Here is a 27,409-nt window from a genome sequence, read left to right as displayed (position 1 = left end):
CACCTACGCTGTTGTAAATATTCATTCTGCTTTAAATTCTGAAACCGTGTATTTTTTTCAATTACTGAGTGCTGTTAATCTAATTTGACTCAGTGATTGCTGCTGTGGTTTCTGGTTTCATGTAGACTCGCTGGGTGCTGCTGAGGCCTAGCCTGTCAGGGTGGGTGTGGATGTGGCCCCTCTAACACCACTACACTGAAGAGGATCCTTCTCAAAGAGAGTCTTTAGCACGCAGCCACGAGTTACAGTCGTGACTTGTTCCCCAGCCCACATGGCAGTGCCCAGCACGCCCTGGTGCCTTTCTTTGTTTTGTCAGTTGGTGACTCCAGATGGTATTGGCTACTTACCACACTTTTACATATCAGACCTCTAATTTCACATGCAATTGATCTTTTATCTGAAAAACAATAAATATTGCTCAGTACACCTCAACTCTTAATATGTAATTCTATGTTATTTTGTATAAACAGAGAAACAACAAATAAGGCTGGCATCAGTTTAGTTCATAGGGTCTTTGTGGCGGTCAAGCTCCAAATAACAATATTAACATAAATGTTCATGCATTATATTTCGGATGTTTCTCACTGCTATTAAAATATTCTCATTTTGTTTAATCCTACTGTTTTTGCACAGTGAGAAAATGATGCATACAATATTATTAAATATATGTATATCAATACACAAACACATATGTTGATAATCGCAAATGTAAAATACTAAAGCAAGCCTGAGGAAAAGGGTACTTTGTCTTTAAGGAGGAGGGGGGGTGTATGGTGTGTGTAGCTGCTGGGGGGGTGGGTGACATCATCTGCAGCCAATAACCAGCAGCTGTGAGCCTTTCCTGTTTCTAAGATTTCTGTGCTAGAACAGCCTCCCAAAGACACACTGATTTACGTGCAGTTGGTCCAGGACATGCATTTCTCACGCAAGGTACAGTAAACACGTCTGCTTAGATGTCACCTGGTTGATTGTCTGTCTTCTAGTTCAGTGCCGGTGAAGGAATGATACTGCTGATCTGATTTTTATTAGATTTGTTTTGTTTTTGTGGTAGCTGCTGACGTAACAGCTGCATGACATCAGTACTTTTGCTGGATTGGTGTTATTGACACTTTTAGATCATTGATTTAATTGTACGTATGCATATTTGATATAAATCACAAGGCAGGGCGACACACACACACTAAATAACCTTATTTTAAGCTTGCTTACACCAGATTTCACCTTCCCTTTTTTCCCCTTGGTTTCATCACTGTTAATGGGGAAGGCTATTGGTGGAAAGGAGACAGAACAAGGGCTGAATTGTGCAGGTGCTGCAGTATTGTTCATTTTCCTGCTCATGAGGGGGCTGTCATGTTGACATTCCTGCTTTCTAAGAGCCAAATCTGTTTTTCTAGGTTTCTGTCTTTGTAGAAGGTCTGTGCTAAATTTGCTATGAGATACAGATATGTTTTGTGTTTTAGGACTAATGGGATTAATAGATTGGTAGCTGGGGAATGTATGTCAGTTCTGTTATAGCTTTTGCATTTCTAAGACCTGTCATGTAGTTTGTCCCGAATCCAAACTTTGAAACCATCACATAGGAAGTGGTAGCGAAGAATAAGTGAACCGTTTCAGACAAACGATCAATTATCTTTTCTTCTTGTGATTTGACTCTGAAGCTTCGTCTGTGGAGAAGAAGCACTTCAGGGTAGATAATGTGACATCCCAAGCCAGACATCAGTCCCCATGGATTTCGCTTATTTATTCTAAGCTACAACTTCTCATGAAATATTCATGATTTGTAGAGCAGTCGTTGTGAAATTGTCAAAAATGAAACATCCTAAAAATCATCAGCAAAGGAAATAGTCACCGCTTTTAAAGTTGCATCCTTTTTCCCCCCTGGGCCTTTAATCCAGTTGAAATAACAGAGTTAAACATGTCACTGAAGAAGCCACACGTGATATCCATGAGAACAAAAGAAAGTAAAACAAAATCCTATTTGTATTTTGTCAACTTTCTTTCAAAAAAGAATGTGCAGTTAGAAATGTAAATGCCAAATACAGGCAAGGAGAGATTTATTTGGCGAGTACTACTGATTAACCACATGGCAAATTGACAGAACTCAGTTGCTTACAACCAAGACAGCTATCCCACAGTGCTTCTCTCAAATGATTTCCATTCAGACTAGTGAAGTACTTCAGGAGGATGTTGCTTTTAGGCAAAGCACCCCAAGAACAAGCTGGAACTAAAGACAACTGCAGTGCAGGCCTGGCAGAGCATCACCAGTTAAGAAACCCAGCATCTGGTGATGTCTATGGGTTCCAGACTTCAGGCAGTCATTGACTGCAAAGGATTTGCCACCAAGTATTGAAACCCACAATTTAATTCATGATTATGTTAGTTTGTCCAAATACATTTGAGCCCTTCAAATTGGGGGGACCACATATAAAAATGGGTGTAATTCCTACACCATTCACCCAATCTGGATGTAACTACCCTCAAATTAAAGATGAAAGTCTACATTTAAGCACATCTTGATTGTTTCCTTTCAGATCCATTGTGGTGGTGTACAGAGCCAAAATGATGACAACTGTGTCACTGTCCAAATATTTATGGACCTAACTGTAGATTCTTCTTTTTTAAAAGGTTTATTCTTTTCCACAGCTGCAACTTCAGTTTACAGAGGACGGATGATACACTGAAGCAGTGATTAGGAACGACAGAATGATCTCTGTTATCCAAGGCATCCAGGAAAACATGTGAGTTAAATACATGCCATTTTCTCAGACTTAGACAGTGGTCAAAAGATGTGAGTTATAACATTTTCATGAGCTTATCAACATTCTTGATCTCAGCAAATGAGTCAAGATGACTTCATAACCTTCTACAAACCATTAATGTTTCCTGCATTTGACAGCTTCTCAGCAATCCCTTGGGGTTCAGAATGATCTCATTCACTCGTTTAATTTTATGTGGATGCTTTTATGACCACTTCTTCCGTTTGAACGTTTCGAACTGTTTTGGCTGACAGGAAGTGTTTTTGAGAGCAGCAGTGAAGATGAAGAGGCGGCTTCTGGCACAACCATGACTCTGCCCAGGCCATGCAGCCCGGGCTGGGGGAGCCGCAGCACACACACCCCCGGGGCCTGGCCTCCGCTCAGGTCCGAGCCTGTCTGGAGAACCTCCGCAGCAGGACCAAGCCGGCCATGGCCAAGAGAGACTACCTGGTGGACGCCGCCAAGCAGATTCGCATGGCCCTCGACCGGGAGGTCAGCGAGGACTACGAGGCCGCCTTCAACTACTACAAGAATGGGGTGGACCTCTTGTTAAACGGGGTGCAAGGTACAGTGCACAGTAGATCACCAGGGTTTGAAATGGAAGTTCTATGTAGCTTCAAAAAGGGTTGTGACATTTAGTTGATATTAGGCACTTGATATAAGCTGATAAAAGAGTTTTCTGCACTGTACAGAAAGTGGGAAGTCATCTTTTGTTCCAGTCTTCTCTGTCATGGGGTGTATCTTTAGCCAGTGTTCATTGAGATCCTTGAGTGGATTGCTTCCAAATTACAAAGACAGAAACGTTACTTAAAATGTAATCTCACGAAGAGTACCAAAATCCTTTCAATGGCACCAGGCCAAGTTCTCTCCTAGCATTTTGACAAGTGCGTTAACTAAGCGAAACTAAAGTCATACATTTGCAGTTAGTTAAATATTGGAGGGTTATAAGAAATGATAGAAGGCATGATTATAGAATGTAAAAAAAATGAAAAATGAATCACAGTTGTTTCACATGGTGTTAATGTATTCAATGCAGTTGACCCAAACAAGGAACGGAGAGAAGCAGTGAAACGGAAAACCACCCAGTACCTGAAGAGAGCCGAGGAGATTTTCAACTCTCACCTTCAAGGCGGCTTTGGAACGGCCACCTCCAAGTCTGGGGTAGGACAGGGGCACGAGAGGGGCTTGCATGTAAACCATGGGATATTCATATTGCCACAGTTACTGTGATGTAACCCATCACAATCATTCGCTCTGTGATTTAAGCTACATTTAGTCAAGCACTAGTAACGCATGGTTTTTACAGGCTACCTGTAAGCCTCATTAACGTCATCACATGTGTGGTAAATGCTGAGTCATGTGTCAGTGACACAAAACACTCTGATCTGCGTCAAGCGCGCTGTTGGATTCTACACGGCGACTCAAACACCCCCTCATTTTATGTCCGCTGGGGAATGACTAACAATATAGATCTGAATGATGTGACCGTTACCTAGTAATGAGCTGTGAGATATGTCAAGGTTGATCCATTGCAGATTCATGTCTTTCGCTGGTATGACTGCTTTATTGGGTAGTGTTTCGTCTTAGGAATGTCAGCATACAAGAAAACTCCTATGAATGAATGTCCATGTTCCACTGTTCCATGTTCAATAAATATTATACTCACCTCTGTAAAAACCAAAACAGATTTCAGTTTTCATACTCAAGATGTTTTCTTCCTTCAAACCCAGGGTTACAGCAGCTTGAGGTTTCGTCCAATCCGAATCCTCAGTTCGCCCGTGGAGGATCTGAAGATGTGTAAGGTGGTTGGGGTTATTGACAAGGTAAGCAATCACTCTTTTGTCTGTAGGCCTATGTTGATTTCACATGGTTAGCCAATAAGAAGAACTGAGTGCTCCTCTAAGATTTATCTATGGTTAAGTGTACAATCTGTTTAACTAGATATTGTCTCCAGACTTTGTGTATTTCAATAAGATTCACATCTCTTTTTTTAGTGAAGTGAGAAAATTATTTCTGGATTACTGTGAGATGTGGGAACGGTTATCTTTGTGAGAAGTACTGTTACTCCACCATATGCAGCAAAGAGGAAGCGGAACAGAAACTGCAGCGTTCACTTTCGGGGAAATGTTGAACTCTGGTCAGCCGTAACCCGTTCAGTCCCACCTTCAGGTCGTTGACACTGCTCTCACACTGAGACAGTAAATATTTACCACTGCTCCCGTCTGAAACCACGCCTCTTGATCCCATCTTAAGGACAAGCAAGTGTGGCCCACTTCTCCTCTCCTGCACTCACGGTGCTCAGCTGGCGAATCCATTGCTCAGTGCAGAGGCTTTTAGCATTAACGTGTTGAATGCATTCCCACGATAGGAGAAATACCATAAATGGGTTCAATTTAATCTAAGAAAATGCACAGGAAGCACCTGCGTTCAGAGGGGGTTTTACTGCAGCTCATTTACAGCACAAAAAGAGGAAGCCTTCCATTACATTCATTCATGACATCAATGTCTTTGCTTTTCATATCCTGTCTTCTACACCTCCCTTGCGATCTCTGAGGTTCATTTTTCACCAGATTGAAGCTCAGAAGAATATTCGATTGTTACCCAGACCTGGGGCTGATTGTAAATAAAATGACAAGTACATTGCATTGAGTTGATTGAAAATCGCCATTACAGAGATATTAGGCTAATTTACATGTACCCTTGTTCTGCAGTAATATAAATTGGTATGAGAATGATACTTAAGTTTATTGCTACATGTATTTAAGGTGTATCACAAATATTTGAATAATACATTTATATTGTACATCTATGAGTATTGTACATGATATTTTAATGTCAATATACAATAGCACACATTTTTTTTTTTTTTTTAACTTTAAGTTTGGTATTATTTGGAAAAAAATGTCTTCTGATTGTCTGTAGGTCCTCACTGTACAGAGCGCTGTGACCATGGAGACGTTTGTTGTTAAAGTAGGTATTGATCCAGCCTCGTTCTTTCGCACTTACATATCAACATACATTTAAACGTTATTTTGTGTCAGAAAGCAGGGCATATCCACAGTCCAGGAAGGATTGCTTGCCAGTAAAAACAACTCAGGGTGACAGCAACCAGGCACTGATCACCTCATAGCAGATCATATGCAATGATTGGATACATACATATCAGGAGAGTATCAAAGAATAGGACCTAGCTGCGGGATTGGAAGAGAGCACACACCTATTAAAAAATTGCATATTTAGAAAACACTTCCTACAGTACAACAGTAGGAGACTAGACATAAAGGATTAGGTTTCAAAGTACACGCTTGTCTGTGCATTTACAAAAGCACGCATACCCACAGAAGCAGACAACTTTTTAGCTTTTTCTTTCCTTTTTCCTTTCCAGAGCCTGCCGAAGTCCAGCTGGGAGAGCCGCGATCACCAGACTATAATCCCACAGGGAGTACCATTCATGGTTCAGCTGCTCAGGTACTATGTCAGCGAGGACACAGTTTACCTCCACCTGGAGCACGTGCAAGGTGAGACGAAATGACCTGAAGTTAAATCTGTCGTTGTCAAGGGCCTCAAACTGTTAAGATATCTGTAGGTTTACAATATTTTATTTTATAGGAAATTATCTAATAAATCATTAGCTCTAAAAAGGTTATAGATGTTATCATAAGGTCTTGTGACTTCGCTGATTTGTGTTTTTATTGGTCATATTTCTTTTCTTATCAAATTCCTTTATTTTCTTCCGCTTGTTGTTTAGGAGGAAGGCTATTCTCTAAGCTTCATAAATCGAGAAACGAGAGGGTTAAGGAGCACCCGGAATGCTGCAGTCCCTCTCGCGGGAAGATTAAATTGAAAAACAGCTACACCGCCCCCACCATAAGCCTGGACTATGAGGACAACAGCAGAAGCACCAAAACGATGACAGAGCTGGCAGAGGACTACGAGCAGCGCTCTCCTCTGCTGGACAGTTCGGACACGGACTCCTCCACATCTTGGGCAGAAGCGCAAGACCACATGGCGAAGTTCAATACTCATGCCTACTCGGAAGACACTGGCTGCTTACTCAGTGGCAAAAAAGACCAAGCGTGCCATGTCACGGTTCAGCCCTCAGACTCTTGGATTTGCAACACTGGAGTGGAGGTGAACACTGGTGCTCTGTCTGCTACCTTCTCCCTGTCACCGCAAACCCTGTGTCCTAACCACTCAGAAACTCAGGAAAACCTTGCCCTCCCACCCGACTGCTGCTCTGGTCCAGACACAAGAAGGGGTCTTAATAGAGCTTTGGAATTTTCACCCAATGATGTAAAAAGTATTGATTCCAACTCTGAAGTTGACGTTGCAGGGAAAACTGCTGCTAATATTAAAGACTTTGAGAAGGCTATACCTTATTTATCTCCAGGTAACATTTTTGCAAAGATGGGAGATAATACAGTACCTCAAGAAACCAAACATATGATGGATTATTCCAATTCAATGACTGAGTCTAAGATCGGGCAGACTGTGAATCAGGGCATTGTTTTACAATCAAGGAATAACGTCACTGTCCCCTCAAAGCTGCAGCTGACTTCGCACGACCAAAGCCGAGAGGACATGTTGATGAAAGAGGGTTATGATGCTCTGGCAGCTGAAGGCCCTTGTAAAGACTGTGGCACAAAGCAGGTCACTGCCCGAGTGGCTATCCTGGACTTTAACACAGAACAGAACCGAGGGCAGGGGGATCCAGGGCTCTGCAACTCTATGAAAGGGACAGAAGGGAGTATAAAAACAATGAAGGGAAGTGAACCGTTGCTGTCATTCGGAGATGTACCTTCCTGTGCTTGCCCAGTGAAGGAAATGGTGGAAACATCCTCAGGGAATGCTCAGAGTCAGATGACAGCTCTTTCTCAAAATTCAAGTGCTGCAATGGCATGGCATGAGGTTCCTCCTGCTCTTCTCCTGGAGCCCCACAGGAGAACGAACCCACAGGTGACCAACAGTAGGTCCCACGGTCAGGAAGAGGAGCTGGAGGAGGGTTGGGAGCTCTTGAGCCCTCTGAACAGTGGGGACCTCCCAGAGAAAAGGCTGGCAGAAAGTTCAGATTGGGAATCCCACCTCGCTAGAGAGAAAGCTGCATCTCTACAGTGCAGAAATGGACCAGATGACAGGGGCAGCTCAACCAACTCTGACTTGCACATTGAAGTGGATGGCTGGTGCCTACTGCCCAAGTTCCCCTCCAGGCGAGCCTCTGAAAAGCCAAGGCAAGCCTGCTGGGGACTCCCCGAGGAGCAGGTGCAGGTCTGGGTGGCCCAGATACTGCTGGCCCTGGAAAGCCTTCATCAGCAGGGTATTGTGTGCCGTGACCTCAACCCCAAGAACATCCTGCTGGACAGCACCGGTCAGTGATTGTTACTCTGTATTCATCTCCTGTGCTGTGAAATTATGCTCCATGTGACTCCACTGCCAATATCATCTGCTATTTGGATCCAAGACTGATGTTTGTGGTCAGTGGTTTAGGGGTTTGGATCGTGACATATATGACTAAATCAGCGTCCATGAAACCAGTTCCTTAAATTGGATTCAGAAGCTCTAAACCAGTGTTTCTCAAACAATGTATGTCATATATGAACAGCACTACATAATTGTGTGAGAATTACACAAGATAAATAAAATAATATGTGAAAAAGTATAAACACAATTGGTGTCAACACATTTTAGTTAACTTATGTTTTGTTGTATTACCTTCATAAATGACCAAACTACTAAACAACAACATATTCACTTCTTACAGGATTATAAATGACTAAATTAACCAACACCTAATCTTTATGCTGAACCAATACTGCATTTCAGTGTAGAAAGGAAAAATTGTTTACATCATACCTACCCCAATTCGGGTCCAACAGCAGCCTGAACCCCAACCCTAGCAAACACATGTATTACAGGGTGTAAAATTATGAATCAATCTAATTAATGTAGGTTTTCTAATTACAATCTGTGTTTTATCCTGTATTAGGTATAATAAAAAAAAATTAAGGATTTTTGAAGATGTCTGTTGGCTGATGAGAGATCAATTTCACCCTTTGTAAACAGGAAAGGTCCGCCTGACTTACTTCGGCCAGTGGAGTGAAGTTGAGTCCCAAATCAGCGCCAAAGCAATGGAGCACATGTACTGTGCGCCAGGTAAGGAGCTCATCCCTGGACCACAGAGGAGCTCAACACCAGAGACGTTTTTATGTGATTCATGTTATAGCAGCGCCCTCTAGTGTTGCATCAGGTGTATTTTTTAAAAACAGAACATACATGTATTCATTTTAATATAACATTAACTGACTCGTTTGACCTATTAATAACATTTCACTCCACTTCACTACTTCCTAACTGAAGGTAGCCCATGCATTTTGTTTAGTTTCCTAATAGGGTTGCAACTATAACAATGGCATGACTGAAACACCTGGGAATGTACCTGTCCTGAGTGGTCACAATGATGATTTACTTTATGAGAACTGTACTTTCAATAACACTAATTTCAAGTAGGAAAAGAAGAGATTAATACAGTGATATGTTTCTGTTGAATAGAAGTGGGCGGGGTTGCAGCTGTGACAGAAGCCTGTGATTGGTGGAGTCTGGGGGCCCTGCTGTATGAACTGCTCACTGGCATGGTAAGGGCATGTGATTTGGATAGATTTATTTTCTAATCACTCCGGTGTCATTTCTGTATTTCTAACGGTTGCTGCTTTTTAACATTTTACTTTTCATTCTTCAAAAAAAAGGATAAATTGCTATGCAGAACCTAAAATAATTTAACACCAGAAAATAAGCTGATTTTGTTCGTCAAGTGTAAACGTGATCTTGACGATTAGTATTAATAAGGATAAATAAGCTTCACTTTCTTTATTTACACAAGCCCTGTTTCACCACAATTTGGTCCTATCCCTTTCTGATGAGACCCGTTGTCCCATCCTCACCTCCCGTTAGACTGTGTGTTAACATCCAGTCCTCTCTCTCCTCCAGCCCCTGAGGCAGTGCCACCCGGCAGGCGTGCTCCCCCACACGCAACTCCTCATCCCCGATCACTTGAGCACCGCCGCTGCCTCCCTGCTAACAGAGGTGAGCATACAGCTCCCCCAAGGGGCCCCACAGGGCCTCACAATCACCTCAATTGTCTACCTCATAGTCATCCATCAATAGAGGTGAACAGAGTACATTGGGGTGGGGGGGAAAGGTAACACCTGCATATGTTTTGTATAACTCTCCAAATTAATCAAAACAATACTCTGAGGGGTCAAATGAGCCATCACCAAATACAATACTTTTTTGTGCAGACATACATTTCTGTATTTGAATATGTATGCATTAATTACTTATGCACGGCATACATGTATGGAAGCAGGACATTTGCACATCAGTGGCTATTTCTCCGAGCTGTGAAGACTACAGGAGATGATTTGATATGCAACTCTTGGGAATAACATTAGCAATGAAAAGGATGTGCGTTAGTGTGCAAATTGGTTGATTGTCTTCCTGTTATGTTTGCACTCACCGTTCTGAAGAATTAATTAACTCATTTTGTCTTGTCTACCTTCCAGCTCCTGCAGTTTGACGCCGGGTACCGTCTGGGCTCAGGGGGAGGCGGTGTGAGTGACATCAAGTGCCACCCGTTTTTCAGCACTGTCCCCTGGCACAAGCTGAGTGCTTAGTGAGTCGTCTTTCCTCTCCTCTGTCCTGATCACAGTGCTGAGGAGAACAGACAGGACACTCACAGCCCCCAGCGTCCTGTGAATCTGGAAACACAACTGACCCAGTGAAACTAGCAATATTGTTTCAACTAAAACCACAGATCCCAATCTGAGCAACTGTGGACAAATCAACAGCAAGGTAAACCAAGTGTCAAGACCATCACTTCAACAAGGATGTACACATCACCAATTCGAAATCCACAAGGTTCAAGGCCCAGGCTTGACGAGGAACTGCACTGGTCTAAAACACATTAGCTTTGATATTCCTCTTTACAATTAGGTGTATGGTACAACAAAACTTGAAAAAATACAAATGGGTAAAGCAGAATTTAGGATTCACATCAGGGTGAGAGCTATTCTCATTACTTATTAGATTTAACCTGAAAAAGGGAACTATCCGAGATTAATCACAGCATAACTGAACTAGCATTTAGAGATTGATAACTGGAAATTGTAAATTATGGTTAAAGAATAAACAAACTATGATAATAGGCACCACAGCAAGTGTACTGGATGTTTTACATGACCACTGTACCGGATACTGAATCTTTCACACATTTTACGCTAATATAACAATGCATGCACTACCTGAATTTTAAAAAGAAAGAGAAACCATATTGTTGACCTTAAACCTAAACCCCTCCTTGCGTCTGTGCAGACCAAGCCTAGTTTCTACCAATTTTTAATCATAAGCTTAACTCTGGACACACTGAGCCACTGTTATGCGACTAACAAGGTCAGGAAATGATGTAGCTCTTTATGGAAACTCCTTTGTGAAAATAGAGGTCAAATGGACGAGTGATGGAGCCACAATTAGGTTTTCTCAGCATGCAGTGATTAAGTTTTTTAGTTACCTTTCAGAGTAGAAGCAATTCCTCTTCTTCGATGAGCGGATGTTAGGAAATTATCTGATGGAACTGTAAAATGAAGGTTTTGATGAACACTGTATGATCATGTTATTATTAAAAAATATTGACTTATATTTAAAAGCTTTGTCTGGGTTTTTCAAATACATGAAAGTCAACCACCAGGAACCAACAGGGTCAGTCAGTAGCCAACAGGAAGGTCTGCAGTTTTCATAGGTCACTTTTGGCTGGTTTCACAGACCTCAATTTGCATTAGTCTAGGAGTACATATACACTCACCTAAAGGATTATTAGGAACACCATACTAATACTGTGTTTGACCCCCTTTCGCCTTCAGAACTGCCTTAATTCTACGTGGCATTGATTCAACAAGGTGCTGAAAGCATTCTTTAGAAATGTTGGCCCATATTGATAGGATAGCATCTTGCAGTTGATGGAGATTTGTGGGATGCACATCCAGGGCACGAAGCTCCCGTTCCACCACATCCCAAAGATGCTCTATTGGGTTGAGATCTGGTGACTGTGGGGGCCAGTTTAGTACAGTGAACTCATTGTCATGTTCAAGAAACCAATTTGAAATGATTCGACCTTTGTGACATGGTGCATTATCCTGCTGGAAGTAGCCATCAGAGGATGGGTACATGGTGGTCATAAAGGGATGGACATGGTCAGAAACAATGCTCAGGTAGGCCGTGGCATTTAAACGATGCCCAATTGGCACTAAGGGGCCTAAAGTGTGCCAAGAAAACATCCCCCACACCATTACACCACCACCACCAGCCTGCACAGTGGTAACAAGGCATGATGGATCCATGTTCTCAGTCTGTTTACGCCAAATTCTGACTCTACCATCTGAATGTCTCAACAGAAATCGAGACTCATCAGACCAGGCAACATTTTTCCAGTCTTCAACTGTCCAATTTTGGTGAGCTTGTGCAAATTGTAGCCTCTTTTTCCTATTTGTAGTGGAGATGAGTGGTACCCGGTGGGGTCTTCTGCTGTTGTAGCCCATCCGCCTCAAGGTTGTACGTGTTGTGGCTTCACAAATGCTTTGCTGCATACCTCGGTTGTAACGAGTGGTTATTTCAGTCAAAGTTGCTCTTCTATCAGCTTGAATCAGTCGGCTCATTCTCCTCTGACCTCTAGCATCAACAAGGCATTTTCGCCCACAGGACTGCCGCATACTGGATGTTTTTCCCTTTTCACACCATTCTTTGTAAACCCTAGAAATGGTTGTGCGTGAAAATCCCAGTAACTGAGCAGATTGTGAAATACTCAGACCGGCCCGTCTGGCACCAACAACCATGCCACGCTCAAAATTGCTTAAATCACCTTTCTTTCCCATTCAGACATTCAGTTTGGAGTTCAGGAGATTGTCTTGACCAGGACCACACCCCTAAATGCATTGAAGCAACTGCCATGTGATTGGTTGGTTAGATAATTGCATTAATGAGAAATTGAACAGGTGTTCCTAATAATCCTTTAGGTGAGTGTATAACATGGGCTAGTCCATGATTAGATCTGATTTGTGTCAGTGAAACCACCTAGCAATCTATCTAGGAAAGTTGTGAATTCAACCAGTGAAGTCATACTTTCATCAATTCAGCACTACAACCTCATTTGGAACAAAACATGGAGGAAACTGTAGCCCTTGATTGGTGGCAGCAGATTCCATCATCAAGATTATTTTCAGTTTTTTTTCATCTATAATTCAGTGTATCGCTTAATTTATTTGCTGGGGGCTTTAGAATCCAAATATCTTCATAACTGCGGCTGCAAAAGTATTTTCTTGGGGTATTCTTACACAGATATAAGGACAGACAGACAGACCGATATAGATGGATAATTTCATCCGACTCTTTAATCATATTTCTATCATCAAGCATCTGACTCACTTGATTGCATGTTATTTATTTATTTATATTCTTACTACGTTTGATGTGACAGCTGTTCACTTTCATGTGAAATGATTTAAAAAAAATGTAATTCATTAATAAGGGTATTTTTTATTCATTGATATTTTCCATTAACTGCTGGACTGTCATTTAGCGACTAAAAAGGACACCAACTGAAGTAAGGGAGGTGGGAGGCAGAAGGCTTTTCTGACGTTTTGCAGAAATAGCTTCTAACACATATGAATAATTAATATGAGTTCGGATTTTCTTTGTTTAAAAAAAAGAAAGAAAAATCTACACTCAAAAAGGTCATCAAACAGTCAATTGTAATGATTTTTAAAAGCTGTAAAAATAATAAAATACATACCATGCACATAGAAATATTCACACAAAATTAAAAGACGAATCCCCTATTCAAGACCAGTTTCTCTAACCTAATTTTAACGTGCATTTAAAAGTAATGAAACATTTTCATGTATTTCAGTTCACCTGGCTTATATTTCTACTTTAAAAAGACACAGTGTAATAATCATAAGAGGTTAAACTCCATCAGCTACTGCATACAAATTGGTAAATCGCTTCAGATTTGGAAAGAAAAACATAAAACAACAATACATGAAGATATTAGTTTGTTGTCACATATTTTATAAATATCTGCTCCACTGTTTCAATGCAAAATACATTTCACCTTAAAAACCATATCAAATCATAATAATTCTACCAAAAAAATATGAAGAGTTAGCCTGGGCACTGCAGAAAGGGTACAGTTCTGTCACATTTCTGGCCATTGTGTTGCTTTGTGTCCATATCAGTGTCTGGGGTTGTGGGGCTTGTGTAACGTTGTGTAAGTTAGCCTCTTTAGAGCCCCGAGATTCTGCCCACGATATGGACCCCTATTGGGTTTACCACCCCATGCTCGAAGACCCTGTACTTCGCTCCTGTGCTGCAGCTTAGAGGAACTGCTCTCTTGACCACACAGCTTGAAGCACAGAGCTCCATTGACCACAACCCAGACTAGATACCTTTGTCAGTCGTTTATATTTTCATTTGTTTAGATTCATAAAAGCTGCAGACTATTTCCTATAGCTATTTTCTCCCTAAGAGCAGCTAAAGCTACAACGGTCCATTGCACCAGACCCATGAAGACGAGGTTAAACTACAGCACCGTGTCACCAATTCAAAAAAATGACTGGCCTTAAAAATACCATCAGAAATATTAGTCTACCTGATTTTATATTTACATGATTATTTTTAACACAGCTGACAATGTTTTTCCACTGGAAGACTACCATGTCAAATACTAATATTAAGATATTGTGTGCTCCAATGGTAGCAGTACAAATTGATGATCAATATCAAATGTCTTCTTTTACATTGTTTTGGGAACAAAATAAATCATAATGTCTATTTCACAATGATGGTTTCTGCAAAACAAATTGGTGGATGCAACTAGTCATATTCAGAACTTTTGGTTAATATTGAAAAGTAACATGAGCATAGGGTTACTAATCAGTTGAAACATTAACTTTCTAGATTGTCAGGAATACATTTTTGGGGAGGGGGAAACAAAAATCTTACTTGTTCTTCACAGTGGACGTTTTTACAAAATCTGTTTTCAAGACGTGTAGATCAAATACCGTATTTATTACATACCAGACAGACTGCAAACAGTGCTATTGGAAAAGTAGTTAATACATTTGCAAGGTAAAAGATCTTTAATTTTGTGAAGTTGTATCTAGAAGTGTTGGGTAAAAGGTAGTCCTACAATGTCCTAATTGCTTTGCGGACAGAAATAAAACATATCACACTTTGAACCGCACCATAACATCAGCCTCAGTTTGATAGTTTTGCAAATGTAGAAACAATAACAGAATAATTTAGGGAAATCATCTCTCTGAAGTGGGTAATGAAAACAAATTGCCATCTTTTAAAAACTGTCCGTTTCTATTCTTCTACCTTTCATCTATCAGAACACAAAGACTAAAAGGTCGAATATCCTGTTCGGGCCTGATTTGGTATTCTCATCTTGTGCCAAGTTTTTAAAGAAATTGCGTTTGAAAACACAGGGCCGGGATATCTATGCACCTTACAGAGCAGCGCATTAAAATCATCCCTTTCTTGCTAATGGAATCTTGAGTGGCTAGAATAATAAAAAAAAATCTCTGAATGTTATTGTTTGTGCCATTTATCCATATTATAGCTTCCTCCATTCTTATGGTAATCTAATGTGCGTGTTTTTTTGTGTGAGTAATGAATTCAGTGTTTTCCTCTAGATTGCATTGTTTGGTCGTTTGTGTGGGTTCTGGCAAAGAAACAAAGATGCCTATTAGAAGCTATTGTGTGTTGTGATTATTAAAGTAAACGAAGTATTACCGGGCCCCCAATGCAGCTGTGTACACTTGACCCTGTATTATGAAAAGGTGAAGGTATAAGCAGCCCGAAGACTCTGTCAGAGGTGATCTCATTATTCAGATCCTTAAGTGTAGAAACTAAACGAGCGTACTGTCCACGGATTTGCATATTCGCTTTAGCCTATTATTTTGCTACAGTCCATGTGGGGCTCATTGACCATATTTACATCAGGTTAAGATCGTTCGCTAGACATGGTGAACATTAACATTTTCCAAACTGCAATTCCATTTTCATCCTGTTTTTACTGCAGTATGTCGTTTTCGAGATGAAACACCATTTCAATTATATCATGTCAATAAGGACTTAAAAACGGTTTCTTGCCCGACCCGTGATACAGAAGTGTTGTTATGGAGAATTATGAAACCCACTTGGCCATTCAGACTCAAGCACTGTCAAAACTAGAGCGCTCGAGCACCGTTTGATCACACTGCAACTACGGCAGGTCTAGTGCAATTACTCGTAATTTCCGTGCTTCTATATAGGACTTATTAGTGCAGCTAAGGGTTTAATACCTTAACAACCACATCCTCTTCTTTCATGACTTAAGATTCAGGATTTCATCACCCATTTGCTTCAGGCAAGAAGTTGTTGTTGTTGTTCTTTTTGGTCCAGTATTTTAAATGCCAAACATCTGAAGAGCTTCAATAAATGTAATATTATAGACAAGTTCTATATTTTACAATTTGTATTTGAAGCTAAAAAGTATCATGATAGTTACATATGAAATAATCGCTTCCTCTAATTGACAGCTTCATGATAATGACATTGATTCATAAGAGGAGCATCCAAAAACTATCCATGCCTATTCAGGGTACTGTGCTGTCCCCCCCCCACTCAGCGATGATGATAAACACCCTCAAATATGTCACTTTCCACCAGTGTCTCAATTTCAGAAGACAAGTCATCTTAAATCCTAAATTAAGATGGTTACAACAGCACTCGGTTTTTTTTTTAGTTAAGTATACAGACAGATTATTAATTGTGGCATCTGATTACTAAAGTCTAAACTCTGAAAATACCTACAAAGAAACTGAAATTGCTTCGGCAATCTTTTGTTTTGTTTTAATGTTTAAAATCATTGTCCTTAAATAGTTACAAGTTGAGTATACAGCACAGACAAGAGAATCTGTTCCCAGGGTAATCAATGAAAATATCTCTGACTTGTGTGAAAGATGCTAACTTGTGTGTCTCAAATACGTACATCAAAAATACCTTGAAATGTTGCACCAAAGTAGGAAAATGCTGTGCCTTAACCAACAGGGAAAGAACAGTAAGTGGATTTAGGCTTTACAATTTCTGTTTGAACAAAACAGAGTATTGTTACAGCTTATATTCAATGCATTTTTCATGTGTTTTGAAAGGGCAAAACTTAAGTTATTTTTTTTTATGTGCGTTTACACTACTTTTAATTAGACACGCGTCTTTGTCTCTGACAGGTAAATATTCTATTTCCTTAATGGAAAAGCTTAAGAAAATGTGAGACGAGCAAGAAAAATAAACTTCTCTGTAATGCGGTCCAGTTCACACCAGAAGGAAACCTGTTCCATTGAAACCCCAAGCTGTGATACACGTTAGCAACATTCGATTTTACTCTTCGAACCCATGCAGAATTCCAGCCACCTGTCTCTTCTCAAGGGTAAGCTATCAGTTCATAACATCTGTTTTAAACGATATAATTACACATGTAGTAATAAATGTGGGGTATATAACCATTGCTTGTGAAAGGGAGGCTGCTTTAAATAGAACTGGATTTGTGCTATAGGGGTCACAGGTCAAGCAACAGTACTCGGGGGTCCTCCACTGCAGACTTGATCTTGCGCAGGAAAGTCACGGCCTCTCTCCCATCGATGAGACGATGGTCATAGGTCAGCGCTACGTACATCATGGGCCGGATTTCAACCTGGAGCAGAGGAACACAAACATAGCCAATTCAGACCATTACCGTATTTGAAAATTTGATGGAGATGTATGCGTTTAATTAAAGAGCGTTATAAGAAAGGTTTGAGAGTAACACACCTTGCCTGCGATGGCAACAGGCCTGTCGAAGATGCCATGCATGCCCAGGATAGCAGACTGTGGAGGGTTGATGATGGGGGTCCCAAACATGGATCCAAACACTCCTCCATTGCTGATGGTGAAGGTCCCTCCATCCATGTCTTCCACTGCCAGCTCATTCTTACGGGCCTGGGAACATGAAGACAACGCAGAGTGGCACAGAGAACATGATTCAGAAACACAAACGGGACTTCTTGATCGAACAGGTCATCATATTCTTAATGACAACATGTACAATGACAACAGCAAAAAAGCTAATCGATTTCATTTAGGAGTTTGATTTCCAGAATGAACTTACCTTCTCTCCGAGCTCGTTTATGGTCCTCTCGATGTCAGCAAAGTTCATCGTCTCGACGCCCCTGATCACCGGCACCACGAGACCCTGGTATCACAATGAACAGCAACCGTGACTTCACTTCAGTCAGAAGCAGTGTGGAAGAATGTACCCTTTGCAATGACATCCAAGAGAACGTACCTTTGGTGTAGACACAGCCACGCTGATATCAACATAATCCCTGTATACGATTTCTTTGGTTGTGTCATCAATGACTAAAAAAAGATCAAAGAGATAATGAATTTTCACTTATCAAGAGTTCCCAGTTACGTAGTGAGGTGAAGAAATTCATAATTACTATATTCAATTAAGTTTGAGGGCATTCCTCGATTGTGTGTTTTATATGGTATATTGTTATGAGTTTTATGTGTGAACATTCAGCATCACTGGACAGAGTCAAGTTATGTAAACCTGTTATTTTATATAAAAATATCTTGACTGCTTCACAAAACTTTTTCTACATGAAATTAAACCTTTAGTAAGTAGATACAATTCTGGAGTTCCAGAACCTATACAGCAATGCACTGTCGATAAGCTAAACCTACATGTCTTGCAAAAAGAAAAGACAAAACCCACAAGCTCTACAAAAAAAACCACAGGCATCATACTTTTTGCAGATACTTTTAGACACAGGGGGGCTGGCTATGAAGATGAAACCTCTATATCTAACTCTTCTGCGGGCTCTCTAATTAGGACACAGTAACTAGGCACAGTAAAAATGACGTTTATGGAAGGCGTTTGTGGTTTATTTATAAAAAGCTAAAATAAATAAATCTTGTTTTCAGACTCCTCCGTTCTGAGACCTATATACTCAGACAAACCCCTTAACCACACACATACTTGCTACCTATCTGTATGAAAACTGAACATAGCAAGTCTTCACTATTCTTCTTTGTAAAAAAACTTCCCAGCTGCAGGTAAATAAAGCATATGGGACACAAGCTTATACCTGCATTGACGGCAGGCTGGTCAGACAGAGCGTGCGCTGCAGCTTTGACAAACGCAGACATGAACCCAAGCTTGATGCCGTGCTTCTTCAGGAACAGATCTTTGTGCTGCTGCCGCATTCCCTGGATGTTGCTGTAGGGAATATTGTGGTGAGAAATACCTGCCGAGACTCAAGCAGCAGTTTAGAAACAGGGATCTAAACACACTGTGCAATTCATGCTAGAACTTGAATACTCCTTTGTAACAGCAGCTACAATCATGCGTTACGTTTTCACAACTTGCAGTATACATTCCAGGTAACTAAATAGTAAAACTAGGAGAACTATTTGATTTGCAATAAAATGTTTCCAAACAGAGACCTTTTGACCAACCAATACATTAAGATTATCGAATACAGGCTATTCCTGTTAAGCTGGCATTCATTTTTCCTTGGTATGATAAAACAGATCCTTTTATCAGTGTTTATGCCATTTTTAATTGTTTGTTTTCCTGTCTATAACCTTATTTAAATTCTAGGATTACGCCGCTAACGGTATTACCCCTCCCAAGACGCAAGCTCTGCGAGAAAGGAGAGAAGAAGCGATAAAAATCTTCACTTTTAAAAACCATCCAAATCTTATTGCCTCGTCATAAAAGCCTATTCCATTTCAGCCTCTCTTCCACTCATCAGGTTATTCTCTGAGGGGGTTTGCAGATGCTCTGGCCTCCTAACCTGTCTCCTTCCTTAGTCTCCAGAATAACACAATCCTTGGGAGTCTTTCTCCATCCCATCAATACAAATTGAATTATAACACATAGAAAACCCCAAATAGCTGTAAACCGACACCTTCATTAGCTTTTGAAAGAAATGGTCAAAAGTGTTGTCTCCTGCACAGGAAAAAAAAAACTAACATTTCCACGTAAATTAATAAAGCTTGTTTTACCAGTCTTATCTTTGTTTTACTGACATTAGGTACAAATATTTACATTTGATGTTGAAGAAGATATTACATTTCACAAAGCTGTCCCTATTGATCTAAACTAAATCCATACAAAAATCTTAAATGTATTTATACCATAGGTGCTTAATGCAAAAAGTATTGTCTGCTTAAACAGAATGCTCCTTTATCATACCTTCCAGTTCTCAAAAATCTACTTCCAACCCATTATAATTCATAAGTAATAACCTTGCAAAATTAAAAAAAAATACAATTTACTTCCTCCTGTCAGATTTATGACTCGCAATGAAAGATAAATGTTAGTTCCTCTGTAAAGGCAGAAGTATCATATTTTACTGCAGTTTCTCACCTCATATCAATCTCATTGAACGTGGTCAGCATGGCACAGGTGTTTTGGGCTTCCTTCAGCCTCTGAGCAATTCTCAGTCGCATTCGGTTCATCTTTACCTGTTTTTCAGAATCAGTCAATCAATAAATGAATAAAATAACTAATAAGTGTGCCTTGGTAAAAAAAAACGATGTTTTAAAGACACTTTGAATACATGAGTTTTTCTGAATGAGTGAGTGGGGGGAACTAAAACACTGATTTAGAACTGAATAGATCCTAAAAAAAAAAAAAAAAAGACAGACGTACTTATTTTCAAATCAGTACTGCTTCCTCAGGAATAGGGGATTTCTAGCACAACTGAATATGGGAACACAAGGCTAAATATTCACATTACGTAGATTTTTTTATTTTTTAGATAGGATTTATTTAATAATATCAATTAACTTAAAGTTTAAATAATTATCTACATTCAATCAGATTCAGTCAGAACAACCCTTAGATTCATTCTCAGTGTCCATCAATCACAGAGAAGAGAAGGAAAAAAAAAAAAAAAAAGGAACTGAACAATACAGTATTGCTTTTAAGATGTAGAGGTTGTAAATTAATTTAATGTACTCCTTAAAAAAAATAAAGCAGTGACTATATATTATTTTAAATATAGCCTGCTGCAGGGAACCTTTTTGATATCTGATATTTACAACTACACTCAAAACTTAAAGACGCTCTATGTAATATCTGTGCCTCTGTAAACAAATTGCACTTTGACGTGTTGTAGTGGTTTCTTACCCGGTGCTCGGACCTGGATCCTTTGACTGCACTGTCTGCAGCAGTGAATTGGGTGGACGGTGCTGCACTGGGTTTAACAGCGGAAACTGAAACCCAAGAAATATTATAATGATTAAGTCATACACACCTAAACACACACACACACAAAAAAAGGTGTACTTTCGGTTGAGGCTGCTTATCTGGCAAGCTACCCACAGTTAACGTTTCAGGTTGTTTATCTCAAGTTGTTTATGCCACTTATCAGAGAATTGAAGGCAAATCAATCTTCCACGACACATAAAGATCATGACTAAGATTCATCAAAAACATGCCCTACTTGAAGAACACATAACTCGGAGGAAAAGACAGTAACACTTTGGGCTCAACGACATGAGAAATTTGAACCACCCAGGAATCACAAAGCACACAACTGGACCATAATTTGATCATTTGCAACTTGATGATGATTTCGATTTGGTCCCTTGTTTGGGACGAGTCAAGAAGAACGCTCACCCGGTTTGGCATCCATGGCCTGTCCTGGCACAGGGGGGATGGGGGGCATGCTGGTCGGGATAGGTCCCACAGAGGTGGGAGGGGGTGCGGCTGCGGGGGCCTCAGCTTTAGGAGCCGCAGGCTGTGGGGCATCAGCTGATTTGGCAGCGGCGGCTGGTTAAGACAAGAAGAATAAAAAATATATAAAAAAATCAGAAACGGAAGAAAACATTGATGTTGGATTATTATCGAACTAGCAATGAAAAAAGCAGCTCTGTCTTGCACTGAAAGTGGGAATAATAATAATAAATAATAGATTCACTTGTATGCCCATCTATATTGATATATATTTCCTTCCTAGGGACTACAGTATGCCTTTTGTTCCAGTAAAAAAAAAAAAACCTTTGACTTCTCATTGGTATTTTGCATGTATCTCTATTTTCAAGTAGTTTTGGCAGGTAAGTTAAAAGAGGAATACAATTATGCAAAACAAAATGTTTTTCATCAATATTTATACAAGAAAGAAAAGTAGGAAAGGTGGTTAAACTAGGAAGAAACTCAAAACACTGTTCTACTCAAATATTTTAATCTCAGTAACTCTTAAGTCATCCTGAATATTAAATGACAATAAACCATCTGCAAAATAAATAAACAAATAAAACCAATGCTGTGTTTCTCTATGCAGAGAAGATATGGGTGGGGGATGCATACCATGTGCATCATAGCAGAGAACTGACCTCCTTTTCTGAGTTTGAAAAGAGGAGTGCCACCCTCGACTCTGCCCCCATCAGGCACTAACAGAGCCTCGATCACGCCAGCTGCCGGGGAGGGGACCTGCACAGAGGTCTAAAGGAAAAGCACATCTCCATGAACTACAGCTAACGACAAAAAGATAGCCCTTTCCAGCACCATGCCTTCCATATTATTAAAACAGCATTCATCAAGTATATATTTCAAAAAGTGATATCATTTAAAAGTCCGATGGAATAACTAACATTTTCTTATTCCATTTAAATGTTAGATTTCAGGCTAACTTATTGATATATCGACAATTGATTTTACATGTAACAGAATTGAAAAATATCTGCACTGTAAGTATTTAACAACGTGTTACTTTAAAGTTACATCTCGCTTAGCTAGTTCAAGCAATACTCATTGGGATATAAGGTCCGGTATGACAGAAATAAATGTTTATATTAATCGTTCAGAAGGAGTATACCTTATCAGTCTCTATTTCACACACCACCTCATCCTCAGTAACTGTGTCCCCAACAGCTAGAAGAAAAAATAACATAGTAATAATAGAGCATAAACAACATATTACCACAATAAAATAAGAAAATGTAAGACCTTTTACACTAACAAGACTAAACTAAGTATGTGAAGAATAGCTCACTGCAGGTCTGCATTGGGCCTCCCCACAGACATTACTAGAATTACAGAACCTCACATGTCGAAAATGTATGAAATACCACAAATATTTCACAAATAGTGAGAAGTACACACAATAATACAGAACTGCAGAAGGAAAAGCTAAACTGTACCTTTCTCCCACCTTACATCTCCCTCTGTAACAGACTCGGCAAATGCAGGAGTGTTCACTGTGACAACCTCATTCTCTGTTCCACAAAAAACAAGCGTGTTGGACTCCCAGCAACGACAACAAAAAAAGTCAAACTATAAATGATCATTTGGAATAAAAATGAATACTTACTGCAGACTGCAGAAGTCTTAAAGTACCTGATATGGAAGACGCTGGACCTGGAGTCACACTCTCTGAAAATATTCACTGAATTATTAAGGCATAAATAACTAACTGCACACTATACATCACTGCATTCTGAAGATACTGAGCAAATGAGATTCATATTTTGGGCAATAGCACTTTTTATAACGTGGATTATTGTTTCGCTTGATTTTAAGTGCTTTTCGAACATCAGAGTTGGGGTGAATTCTGTTCTCAATTTAATCTTGTGAACGCAATTCCAATTCCAACAGAAATATAATATAATAATAAAAATGTATTGTTGGAAGCCACATTCTACTATCTATATAATAAAAACACGATGAAGAACAACTTGGTTTCGCGGATAAAAAAAATGGACCACAAAATGGGTAGGCACACAAAACACACTAGCTTCATCATAAAAGTTGTACAACTAAAGTCACGTGGCAGTAAATGCAAGTCAAATTGTGATGCAATTTTTACATTATTTTGACAAAAAACTAAAAAATTCATGCGAATTAATACACTGATGTTCTAAATTCAGTTTGAAGCAGAGAAACATTTGTCTGAGGTTTCTTTAACCAGAAATAGTTCCAATTTCAGTTTGGTTAAAAGACTTTAGGTGTAACCCACAGGTAGCTAAAATAAATCTAGAACAAGTACACTTTACAGGATGTATGAAACATTTTTCATGAACTAATTTGCTCCTCTTAAAATATAGCATTTAAACTCCCATTGCTATATTTATGGAGATATAGCCGTATGATAATATACTGATAGCCTGCATTACTACAATTTAAAAGCAAATATAACACTATATAAAAGACTTGAAGTCAGCAAACTGTCCACTAATTGATAAAAGATGGAGCGATTCATTTGTAGTAAATCAGTAAGGAAATACAGTTGTATTTAAACAGGACAGAAAAAGAAGACAGCATAAAAATAAGACACTTACGGATGGCTGTTCTTGTAAGCTAGGCGATGGCAAGCTGAAAGGCCTTCAACAGATAAAGGGTAACATTAACAGTCTGAAAACAATAGTTCATTATTTAAATAGAGTTATCCTATTAATATCTTACTGTATATTAAAGTGGCTCTTTTGTGAAGAGTGCTTAACCTCTCAAAAGCCCTTTATTTAATCAGGGTACTCAATGAGCATTATCATCTTCTGGAATATGTTTCATCATGAATCATTCATCAGGAATTTGATCAATTTTATGGATATTCATAAGATACAAAATCTCTATCAGAAACCGATTACCTGCAAACCATGAACAACAAAAATCATAATGGAAAAAAACAGTCACCTGAAACAGTCCTCCTGCCCAATGCATTGTTACCCTGTTGAGAGAAATAATGCATGAAAACCACACAGTCACCTTGTACACTGCTAACTCGGATACCATCTTGCATTTTCTGCAATATTACAAGGTTGTAAACTGAATTAATCAGCCAATGTGATGCATCCAATAAGCAGCTGAGTGTGCCAGTTCAAAAGAATACTTAAAATATGGCATTGGTCAAACTAGATATAACTGGGCAAAAAGGCTTCTTGTTCTTATTTTTGCATTGTTTGGTTTTCAAAACATTTGATTTGATTTGAAGTATAAATTTAAATAAATGCCTACGTAAAAAATAATGTATATATAATTATCTTCTAGATTAACCATTAAAAGTAAATTCTCTTTGAGACATACACAAGTGTATACTTAAGATGTATAACTGAGACAAAATACAGTATAAGTTAAATAGCCTCTAAACAGAACATTGTGGTTCATACTTGGGCTGAAAATATATATTTTAATAACAGACAGAGAGAAAAAAAGCATTTCCTTGCTTTAAACAAAAAAAAAATCAAAGTGGTCAGAAGGCACATTTTCCATCTACACTAAAGAAAGATTCACACAGCTCAAGAAAAAAATAGCAGTGTATGGCTATTGAATGAAACAAAAGCTTTCACCTTGAGAAGATAGAAACACATGGGGTGACTAGACTGCTAATACACAAAGGGGCAAGGTACACTTAGGTATTAAGCAATCTTTCTTTTCCAAGAAATGTTTTTTCGAACCCAAGCAACATTATCTAATCATGGTAAATCACAAGAAAAACAGCAATAAACTAAACTACTTCTGTGTTCTGGGAGCAACCATATTTATAAATTTGACACATCGGAAATCTTCAGTTAAAAATAAATCCCTGTACAGGGGCTAGTACCTAAAGATCTTAAGGCAAAGCATTCACCCCTCAAGCTATTTTTAAACGGAGGCAGCTGCTGTGTTACCTTAAACCTCTATATGAATGGGAGAACGGGCATCTTTGTTTCTCTCACTTTACATATAAATGCTCATGAATATGCATGTATGATTAATTGTGTGGTATTGTGAACATAGGGTAATGCAGTACTCGTGGAAAAACAAAAAGATTTTTAAAATGCACTACTTTCTTCAAAAGCTGAGAGTACAGATCTAAATCAAAGAAGGAAAATAAAGTATTGTTACACTTTTTAACAGTATTAATCATGATTTTGAGATACTCTTCCAGAACATTTTAATTGTATACATAACGTAATATGATCTGGTCTTTATTTGAAATGGTATTTCTCAATGAGAAATAAATTACCTTTGATACAATACTAAAGTAAACAAGCAGATATCACGAGTTACAATTAGATCTAGCATAATTTCTAAAATGATCCTATTTAATGACCATACTACAACATACAGATTCTCCTAAGGAATGTATTCATCATGCATTCCTGAACTACACGCCAATACCATTTTTGGGGGGATAAATCAGTGCAAAACCTTTTTTTATGTTTAAGCGCATGAAAGATTTAAATCAAAATATCATTGCTTATTATAGTCAAAGGCATGCCTGAATAAGTTATAATACAACTAAAAATAGAAGAAACCACAGCAATTGTCTTAGAGGAAGATGACCTTGATAGCTGCATTTGCAGTGTCTACATGAGCAGAACATTTCTGTATAGAAAGAGCACCCATTTTGTTTCTAAAACTACACAGTACTTTTCTAACAGGAGTTGGACCCGCACTTTGTGGATCCCTGTCTTGCTTGCTTGTTTGGACAAGACAGCAGGGTTTTGACAGTTTGTGGATGAGATCAATATTGCTGATGCCATCAAGGAGTGGAGAGACTTTTACTGGCAGCCCTCAATAGGTAGGGTATGGCCTTGACACAGGGTATGATTGGGGCTGCAGGATGGTCACAGCTGATGATGTGCAAAAGCATTGTGTAGGATGCATCTAGGTTGTCCAAGAGGTACTCCCATGTCTGTGCCAATGTTCATGCCATCAAAGGTCTGCCCTCTCTCACACTATGACATCAATCATAGCACAGTAACTCTAAAGGCCAGTGCAACACTATTAGAAGCACGTATATTTTGCCTGTGTGATGTATAGATCCAGAATACAATGACATCCTTTCCAAACTTGTCTATCTAAATGCTTTAACTGATACCACCCAAAACCGCTACATCTTAACTCATGGACAACGCCTTTTTCTTCTCCTCAAATATAGACAGTTTTAACGTTGATCTATCCCAAATGTCATGTATTGCTATTTTCCAATGCATAAGTCCACTGGTTATTGTAGATCAACTTGAAAAACAGTCTATCTTTAAAACCTGGCGACGTGCACAAGCATATGCACTCCCAATCGTTTTGCTTTCTGCAATTATAAAACTTTTTAATGCACTCAATGACCTCACTCTATCCTACCACAGGGTGTTGTGCACAACCATTGTGCACCGACAGGCATGTGAAACGGGAATAAACCGATTAGACTGAATCATTATTATTGCCGTTTCCTCAGTTCATGGTCTTTACTCTCGTCTGCTCATCGGGGGACGGCTGCACACTCCCGGGACCGGTGTGTCACTCTGTCCTTGGGGTGTCGAGGCCTACCGCGGCCTACCCGCTACGGCGCTGCCTTACTGCCCAAACCCTGACTCTCACATTCAGCCCCAGAGACCTGGTGGCGGGTCTCGTCTCGACGGAGCCTACCTGGCTGAGAGCGGAGAGAGAGCGACCGAGAGTCCGAGAGAGACATCGGGAATGGGACAGCATGGCGGCTAAGGTGACAGCGGCGGCGAGAGTGGCGGAGAAACCGAGACGGACACCCCGACCGAGAAGCTGTCACAGAGCGGCGGCGCGGAAGCAGGCTGGGACA

At 39.6% G+C, this 27,409-nt stretch overlaps 2 protein-coding genes across 3 annotated transcripts; one reads left to right on the top strand and one right to left on the bottom strand.

Moving 5' to 3' along the window:
* Positions 1-847: 847 nt before the first annotated feature.
* rps6kl1 (ribosomal protein S6 kinase-like 1) lies at positions 848-11,444 on the top strand. 2 transcript variants are annotated; one of them, XM_066694395.1, is made up of 12 exons: positions 848-930; positions 2,644-2,738; positions 3,011-3,321; positions 3,793-3,917; positions 4,487-4,579; positions 5,679-5,726; positions 6,142-6,274; positions 6,505-8,121; positions 8,817-8,906; positions 9,303-9,385; positions 9,738-9,833; positions 10,313-11,444. In XM_066694395.1, exons 3-12 carry the CDS (start codon positions 3,081-3,083, stop codon positions 10,421-10,423), a joined length of 2,637 nt encoding a protein of 878 aa, XP_066550492.1. In that variant the 5' UTR covers positions 848-930; positions 2,644-2,738; positions 3,011-3,080; the 3' UTR covers positions 10,424-11,444. The 2 variants fall into 2 exon arrangements, with proteins under 2 accessions (XP_066550492.1, XP_066550493.1); XM_066694396.1 differs by having other exon boundaries at positions 856-930; positions 2,626-2,738.
* Positions 11,445-16,671: 5,227 nt separating this feature from the next.
* Positions 16,672-27,409, bottom strand: dlst (dihydrolipoamide S-succinyltransferase). The gene is made up of 15 exons (XM_066694867.1): positions 27,244-27,409; positions 24,529-24,562; positions 24,177-24,219; positions 23,210-23,271; positions 23,040-23,114; positions 22,715-22,770; positions 22,233-22,341; positions 21,517-21,669; positions 21,025-21,110; positions 20,260-20,357; positions 18,974-19,104; positions 18,166-18,239; positions 17,989-18,072; positions 17,652-17,819; positions 16,672-17,535 (listed from the first exon to the last, which is right to left on the bottom strand). Exons 1-15 carry the CDS (start codon positions 27,304-27,306, stop codon positions 17,401-17,403), a joined length of 1,371 nt encoding a protein of 456 aa, XP_066550964.1. The 5' UTR covers positions 27,307-27,409; the 3' UTR covers positions 16,672-17,400.

This window comes from Amia ocellicauda, chromosome 21, assembly GCF_036373705.1.
Source record: "Amia ocellicauda isolate fAmiCal2 chromosome 21, fAmiCal2.hap1, whole genome shotgun sequence".
NCBI lineage: Eukaryota > Metazoa > Chordata > Actinopteri > Amiiformes > Amiidae > Amia > Amia ocellicauda.
This window is presented reverse-complemented; position numbering and strand designations above follow the sequence as displayed.

What these genes read in the sequence shown, in the direction of transcription:
- rps6kl1 (XM_066694395.1), top strand. Translation starts at nt 3,081, where the DNA reads ATGCAGCCCGGGCTGGGGGAGCCGCAGCACACACACCCCCGGGGCCTG. An exon ending in CATCCTGCTGGACAGCACCG is followed by an intron (nt 8,122 to 8,816) that starts GTCAGTGATTGT and finishes CTTTGTAAACAG; the next exon opens with GAAAGGTCCGCCTGACTTAC. An exon ending in GCACATGTACTGTGCGCCAG is followed by an intron (nt 8,907 to 9,302) that starts GTAAGGAGCTCA and finishes TCTGTTGAATAG; the next exon opens with AAGTGGGCGGGGTTGCAGCT.
- dlst (XM_066694867.1), bottom strand. Translation starts at nt 27,306, where the DNA reads ATGCTGTCCCATTCCCGATGTCTCTCTCGGACTCTCGGTCGCTCTCTC. An exon ending in CTCTCTCCGCTCTCAGCCAG is followed by an intron (nt 24,563 to 27,243) that starts GTAGGCTCCGTC and finishes TTCTCTCAACAG; the next exon opens with GGTAACAATGCATTGGGCAG. An exon ending in GATCCAGGTCCGAGCACCGG is followed by an intron (nt 20,358 to 21,024) that starts GTAAGAAACCAC and finishes TCTGAAAAACAG; the next exon opens with GTAAAGATGAACCGAATGCG.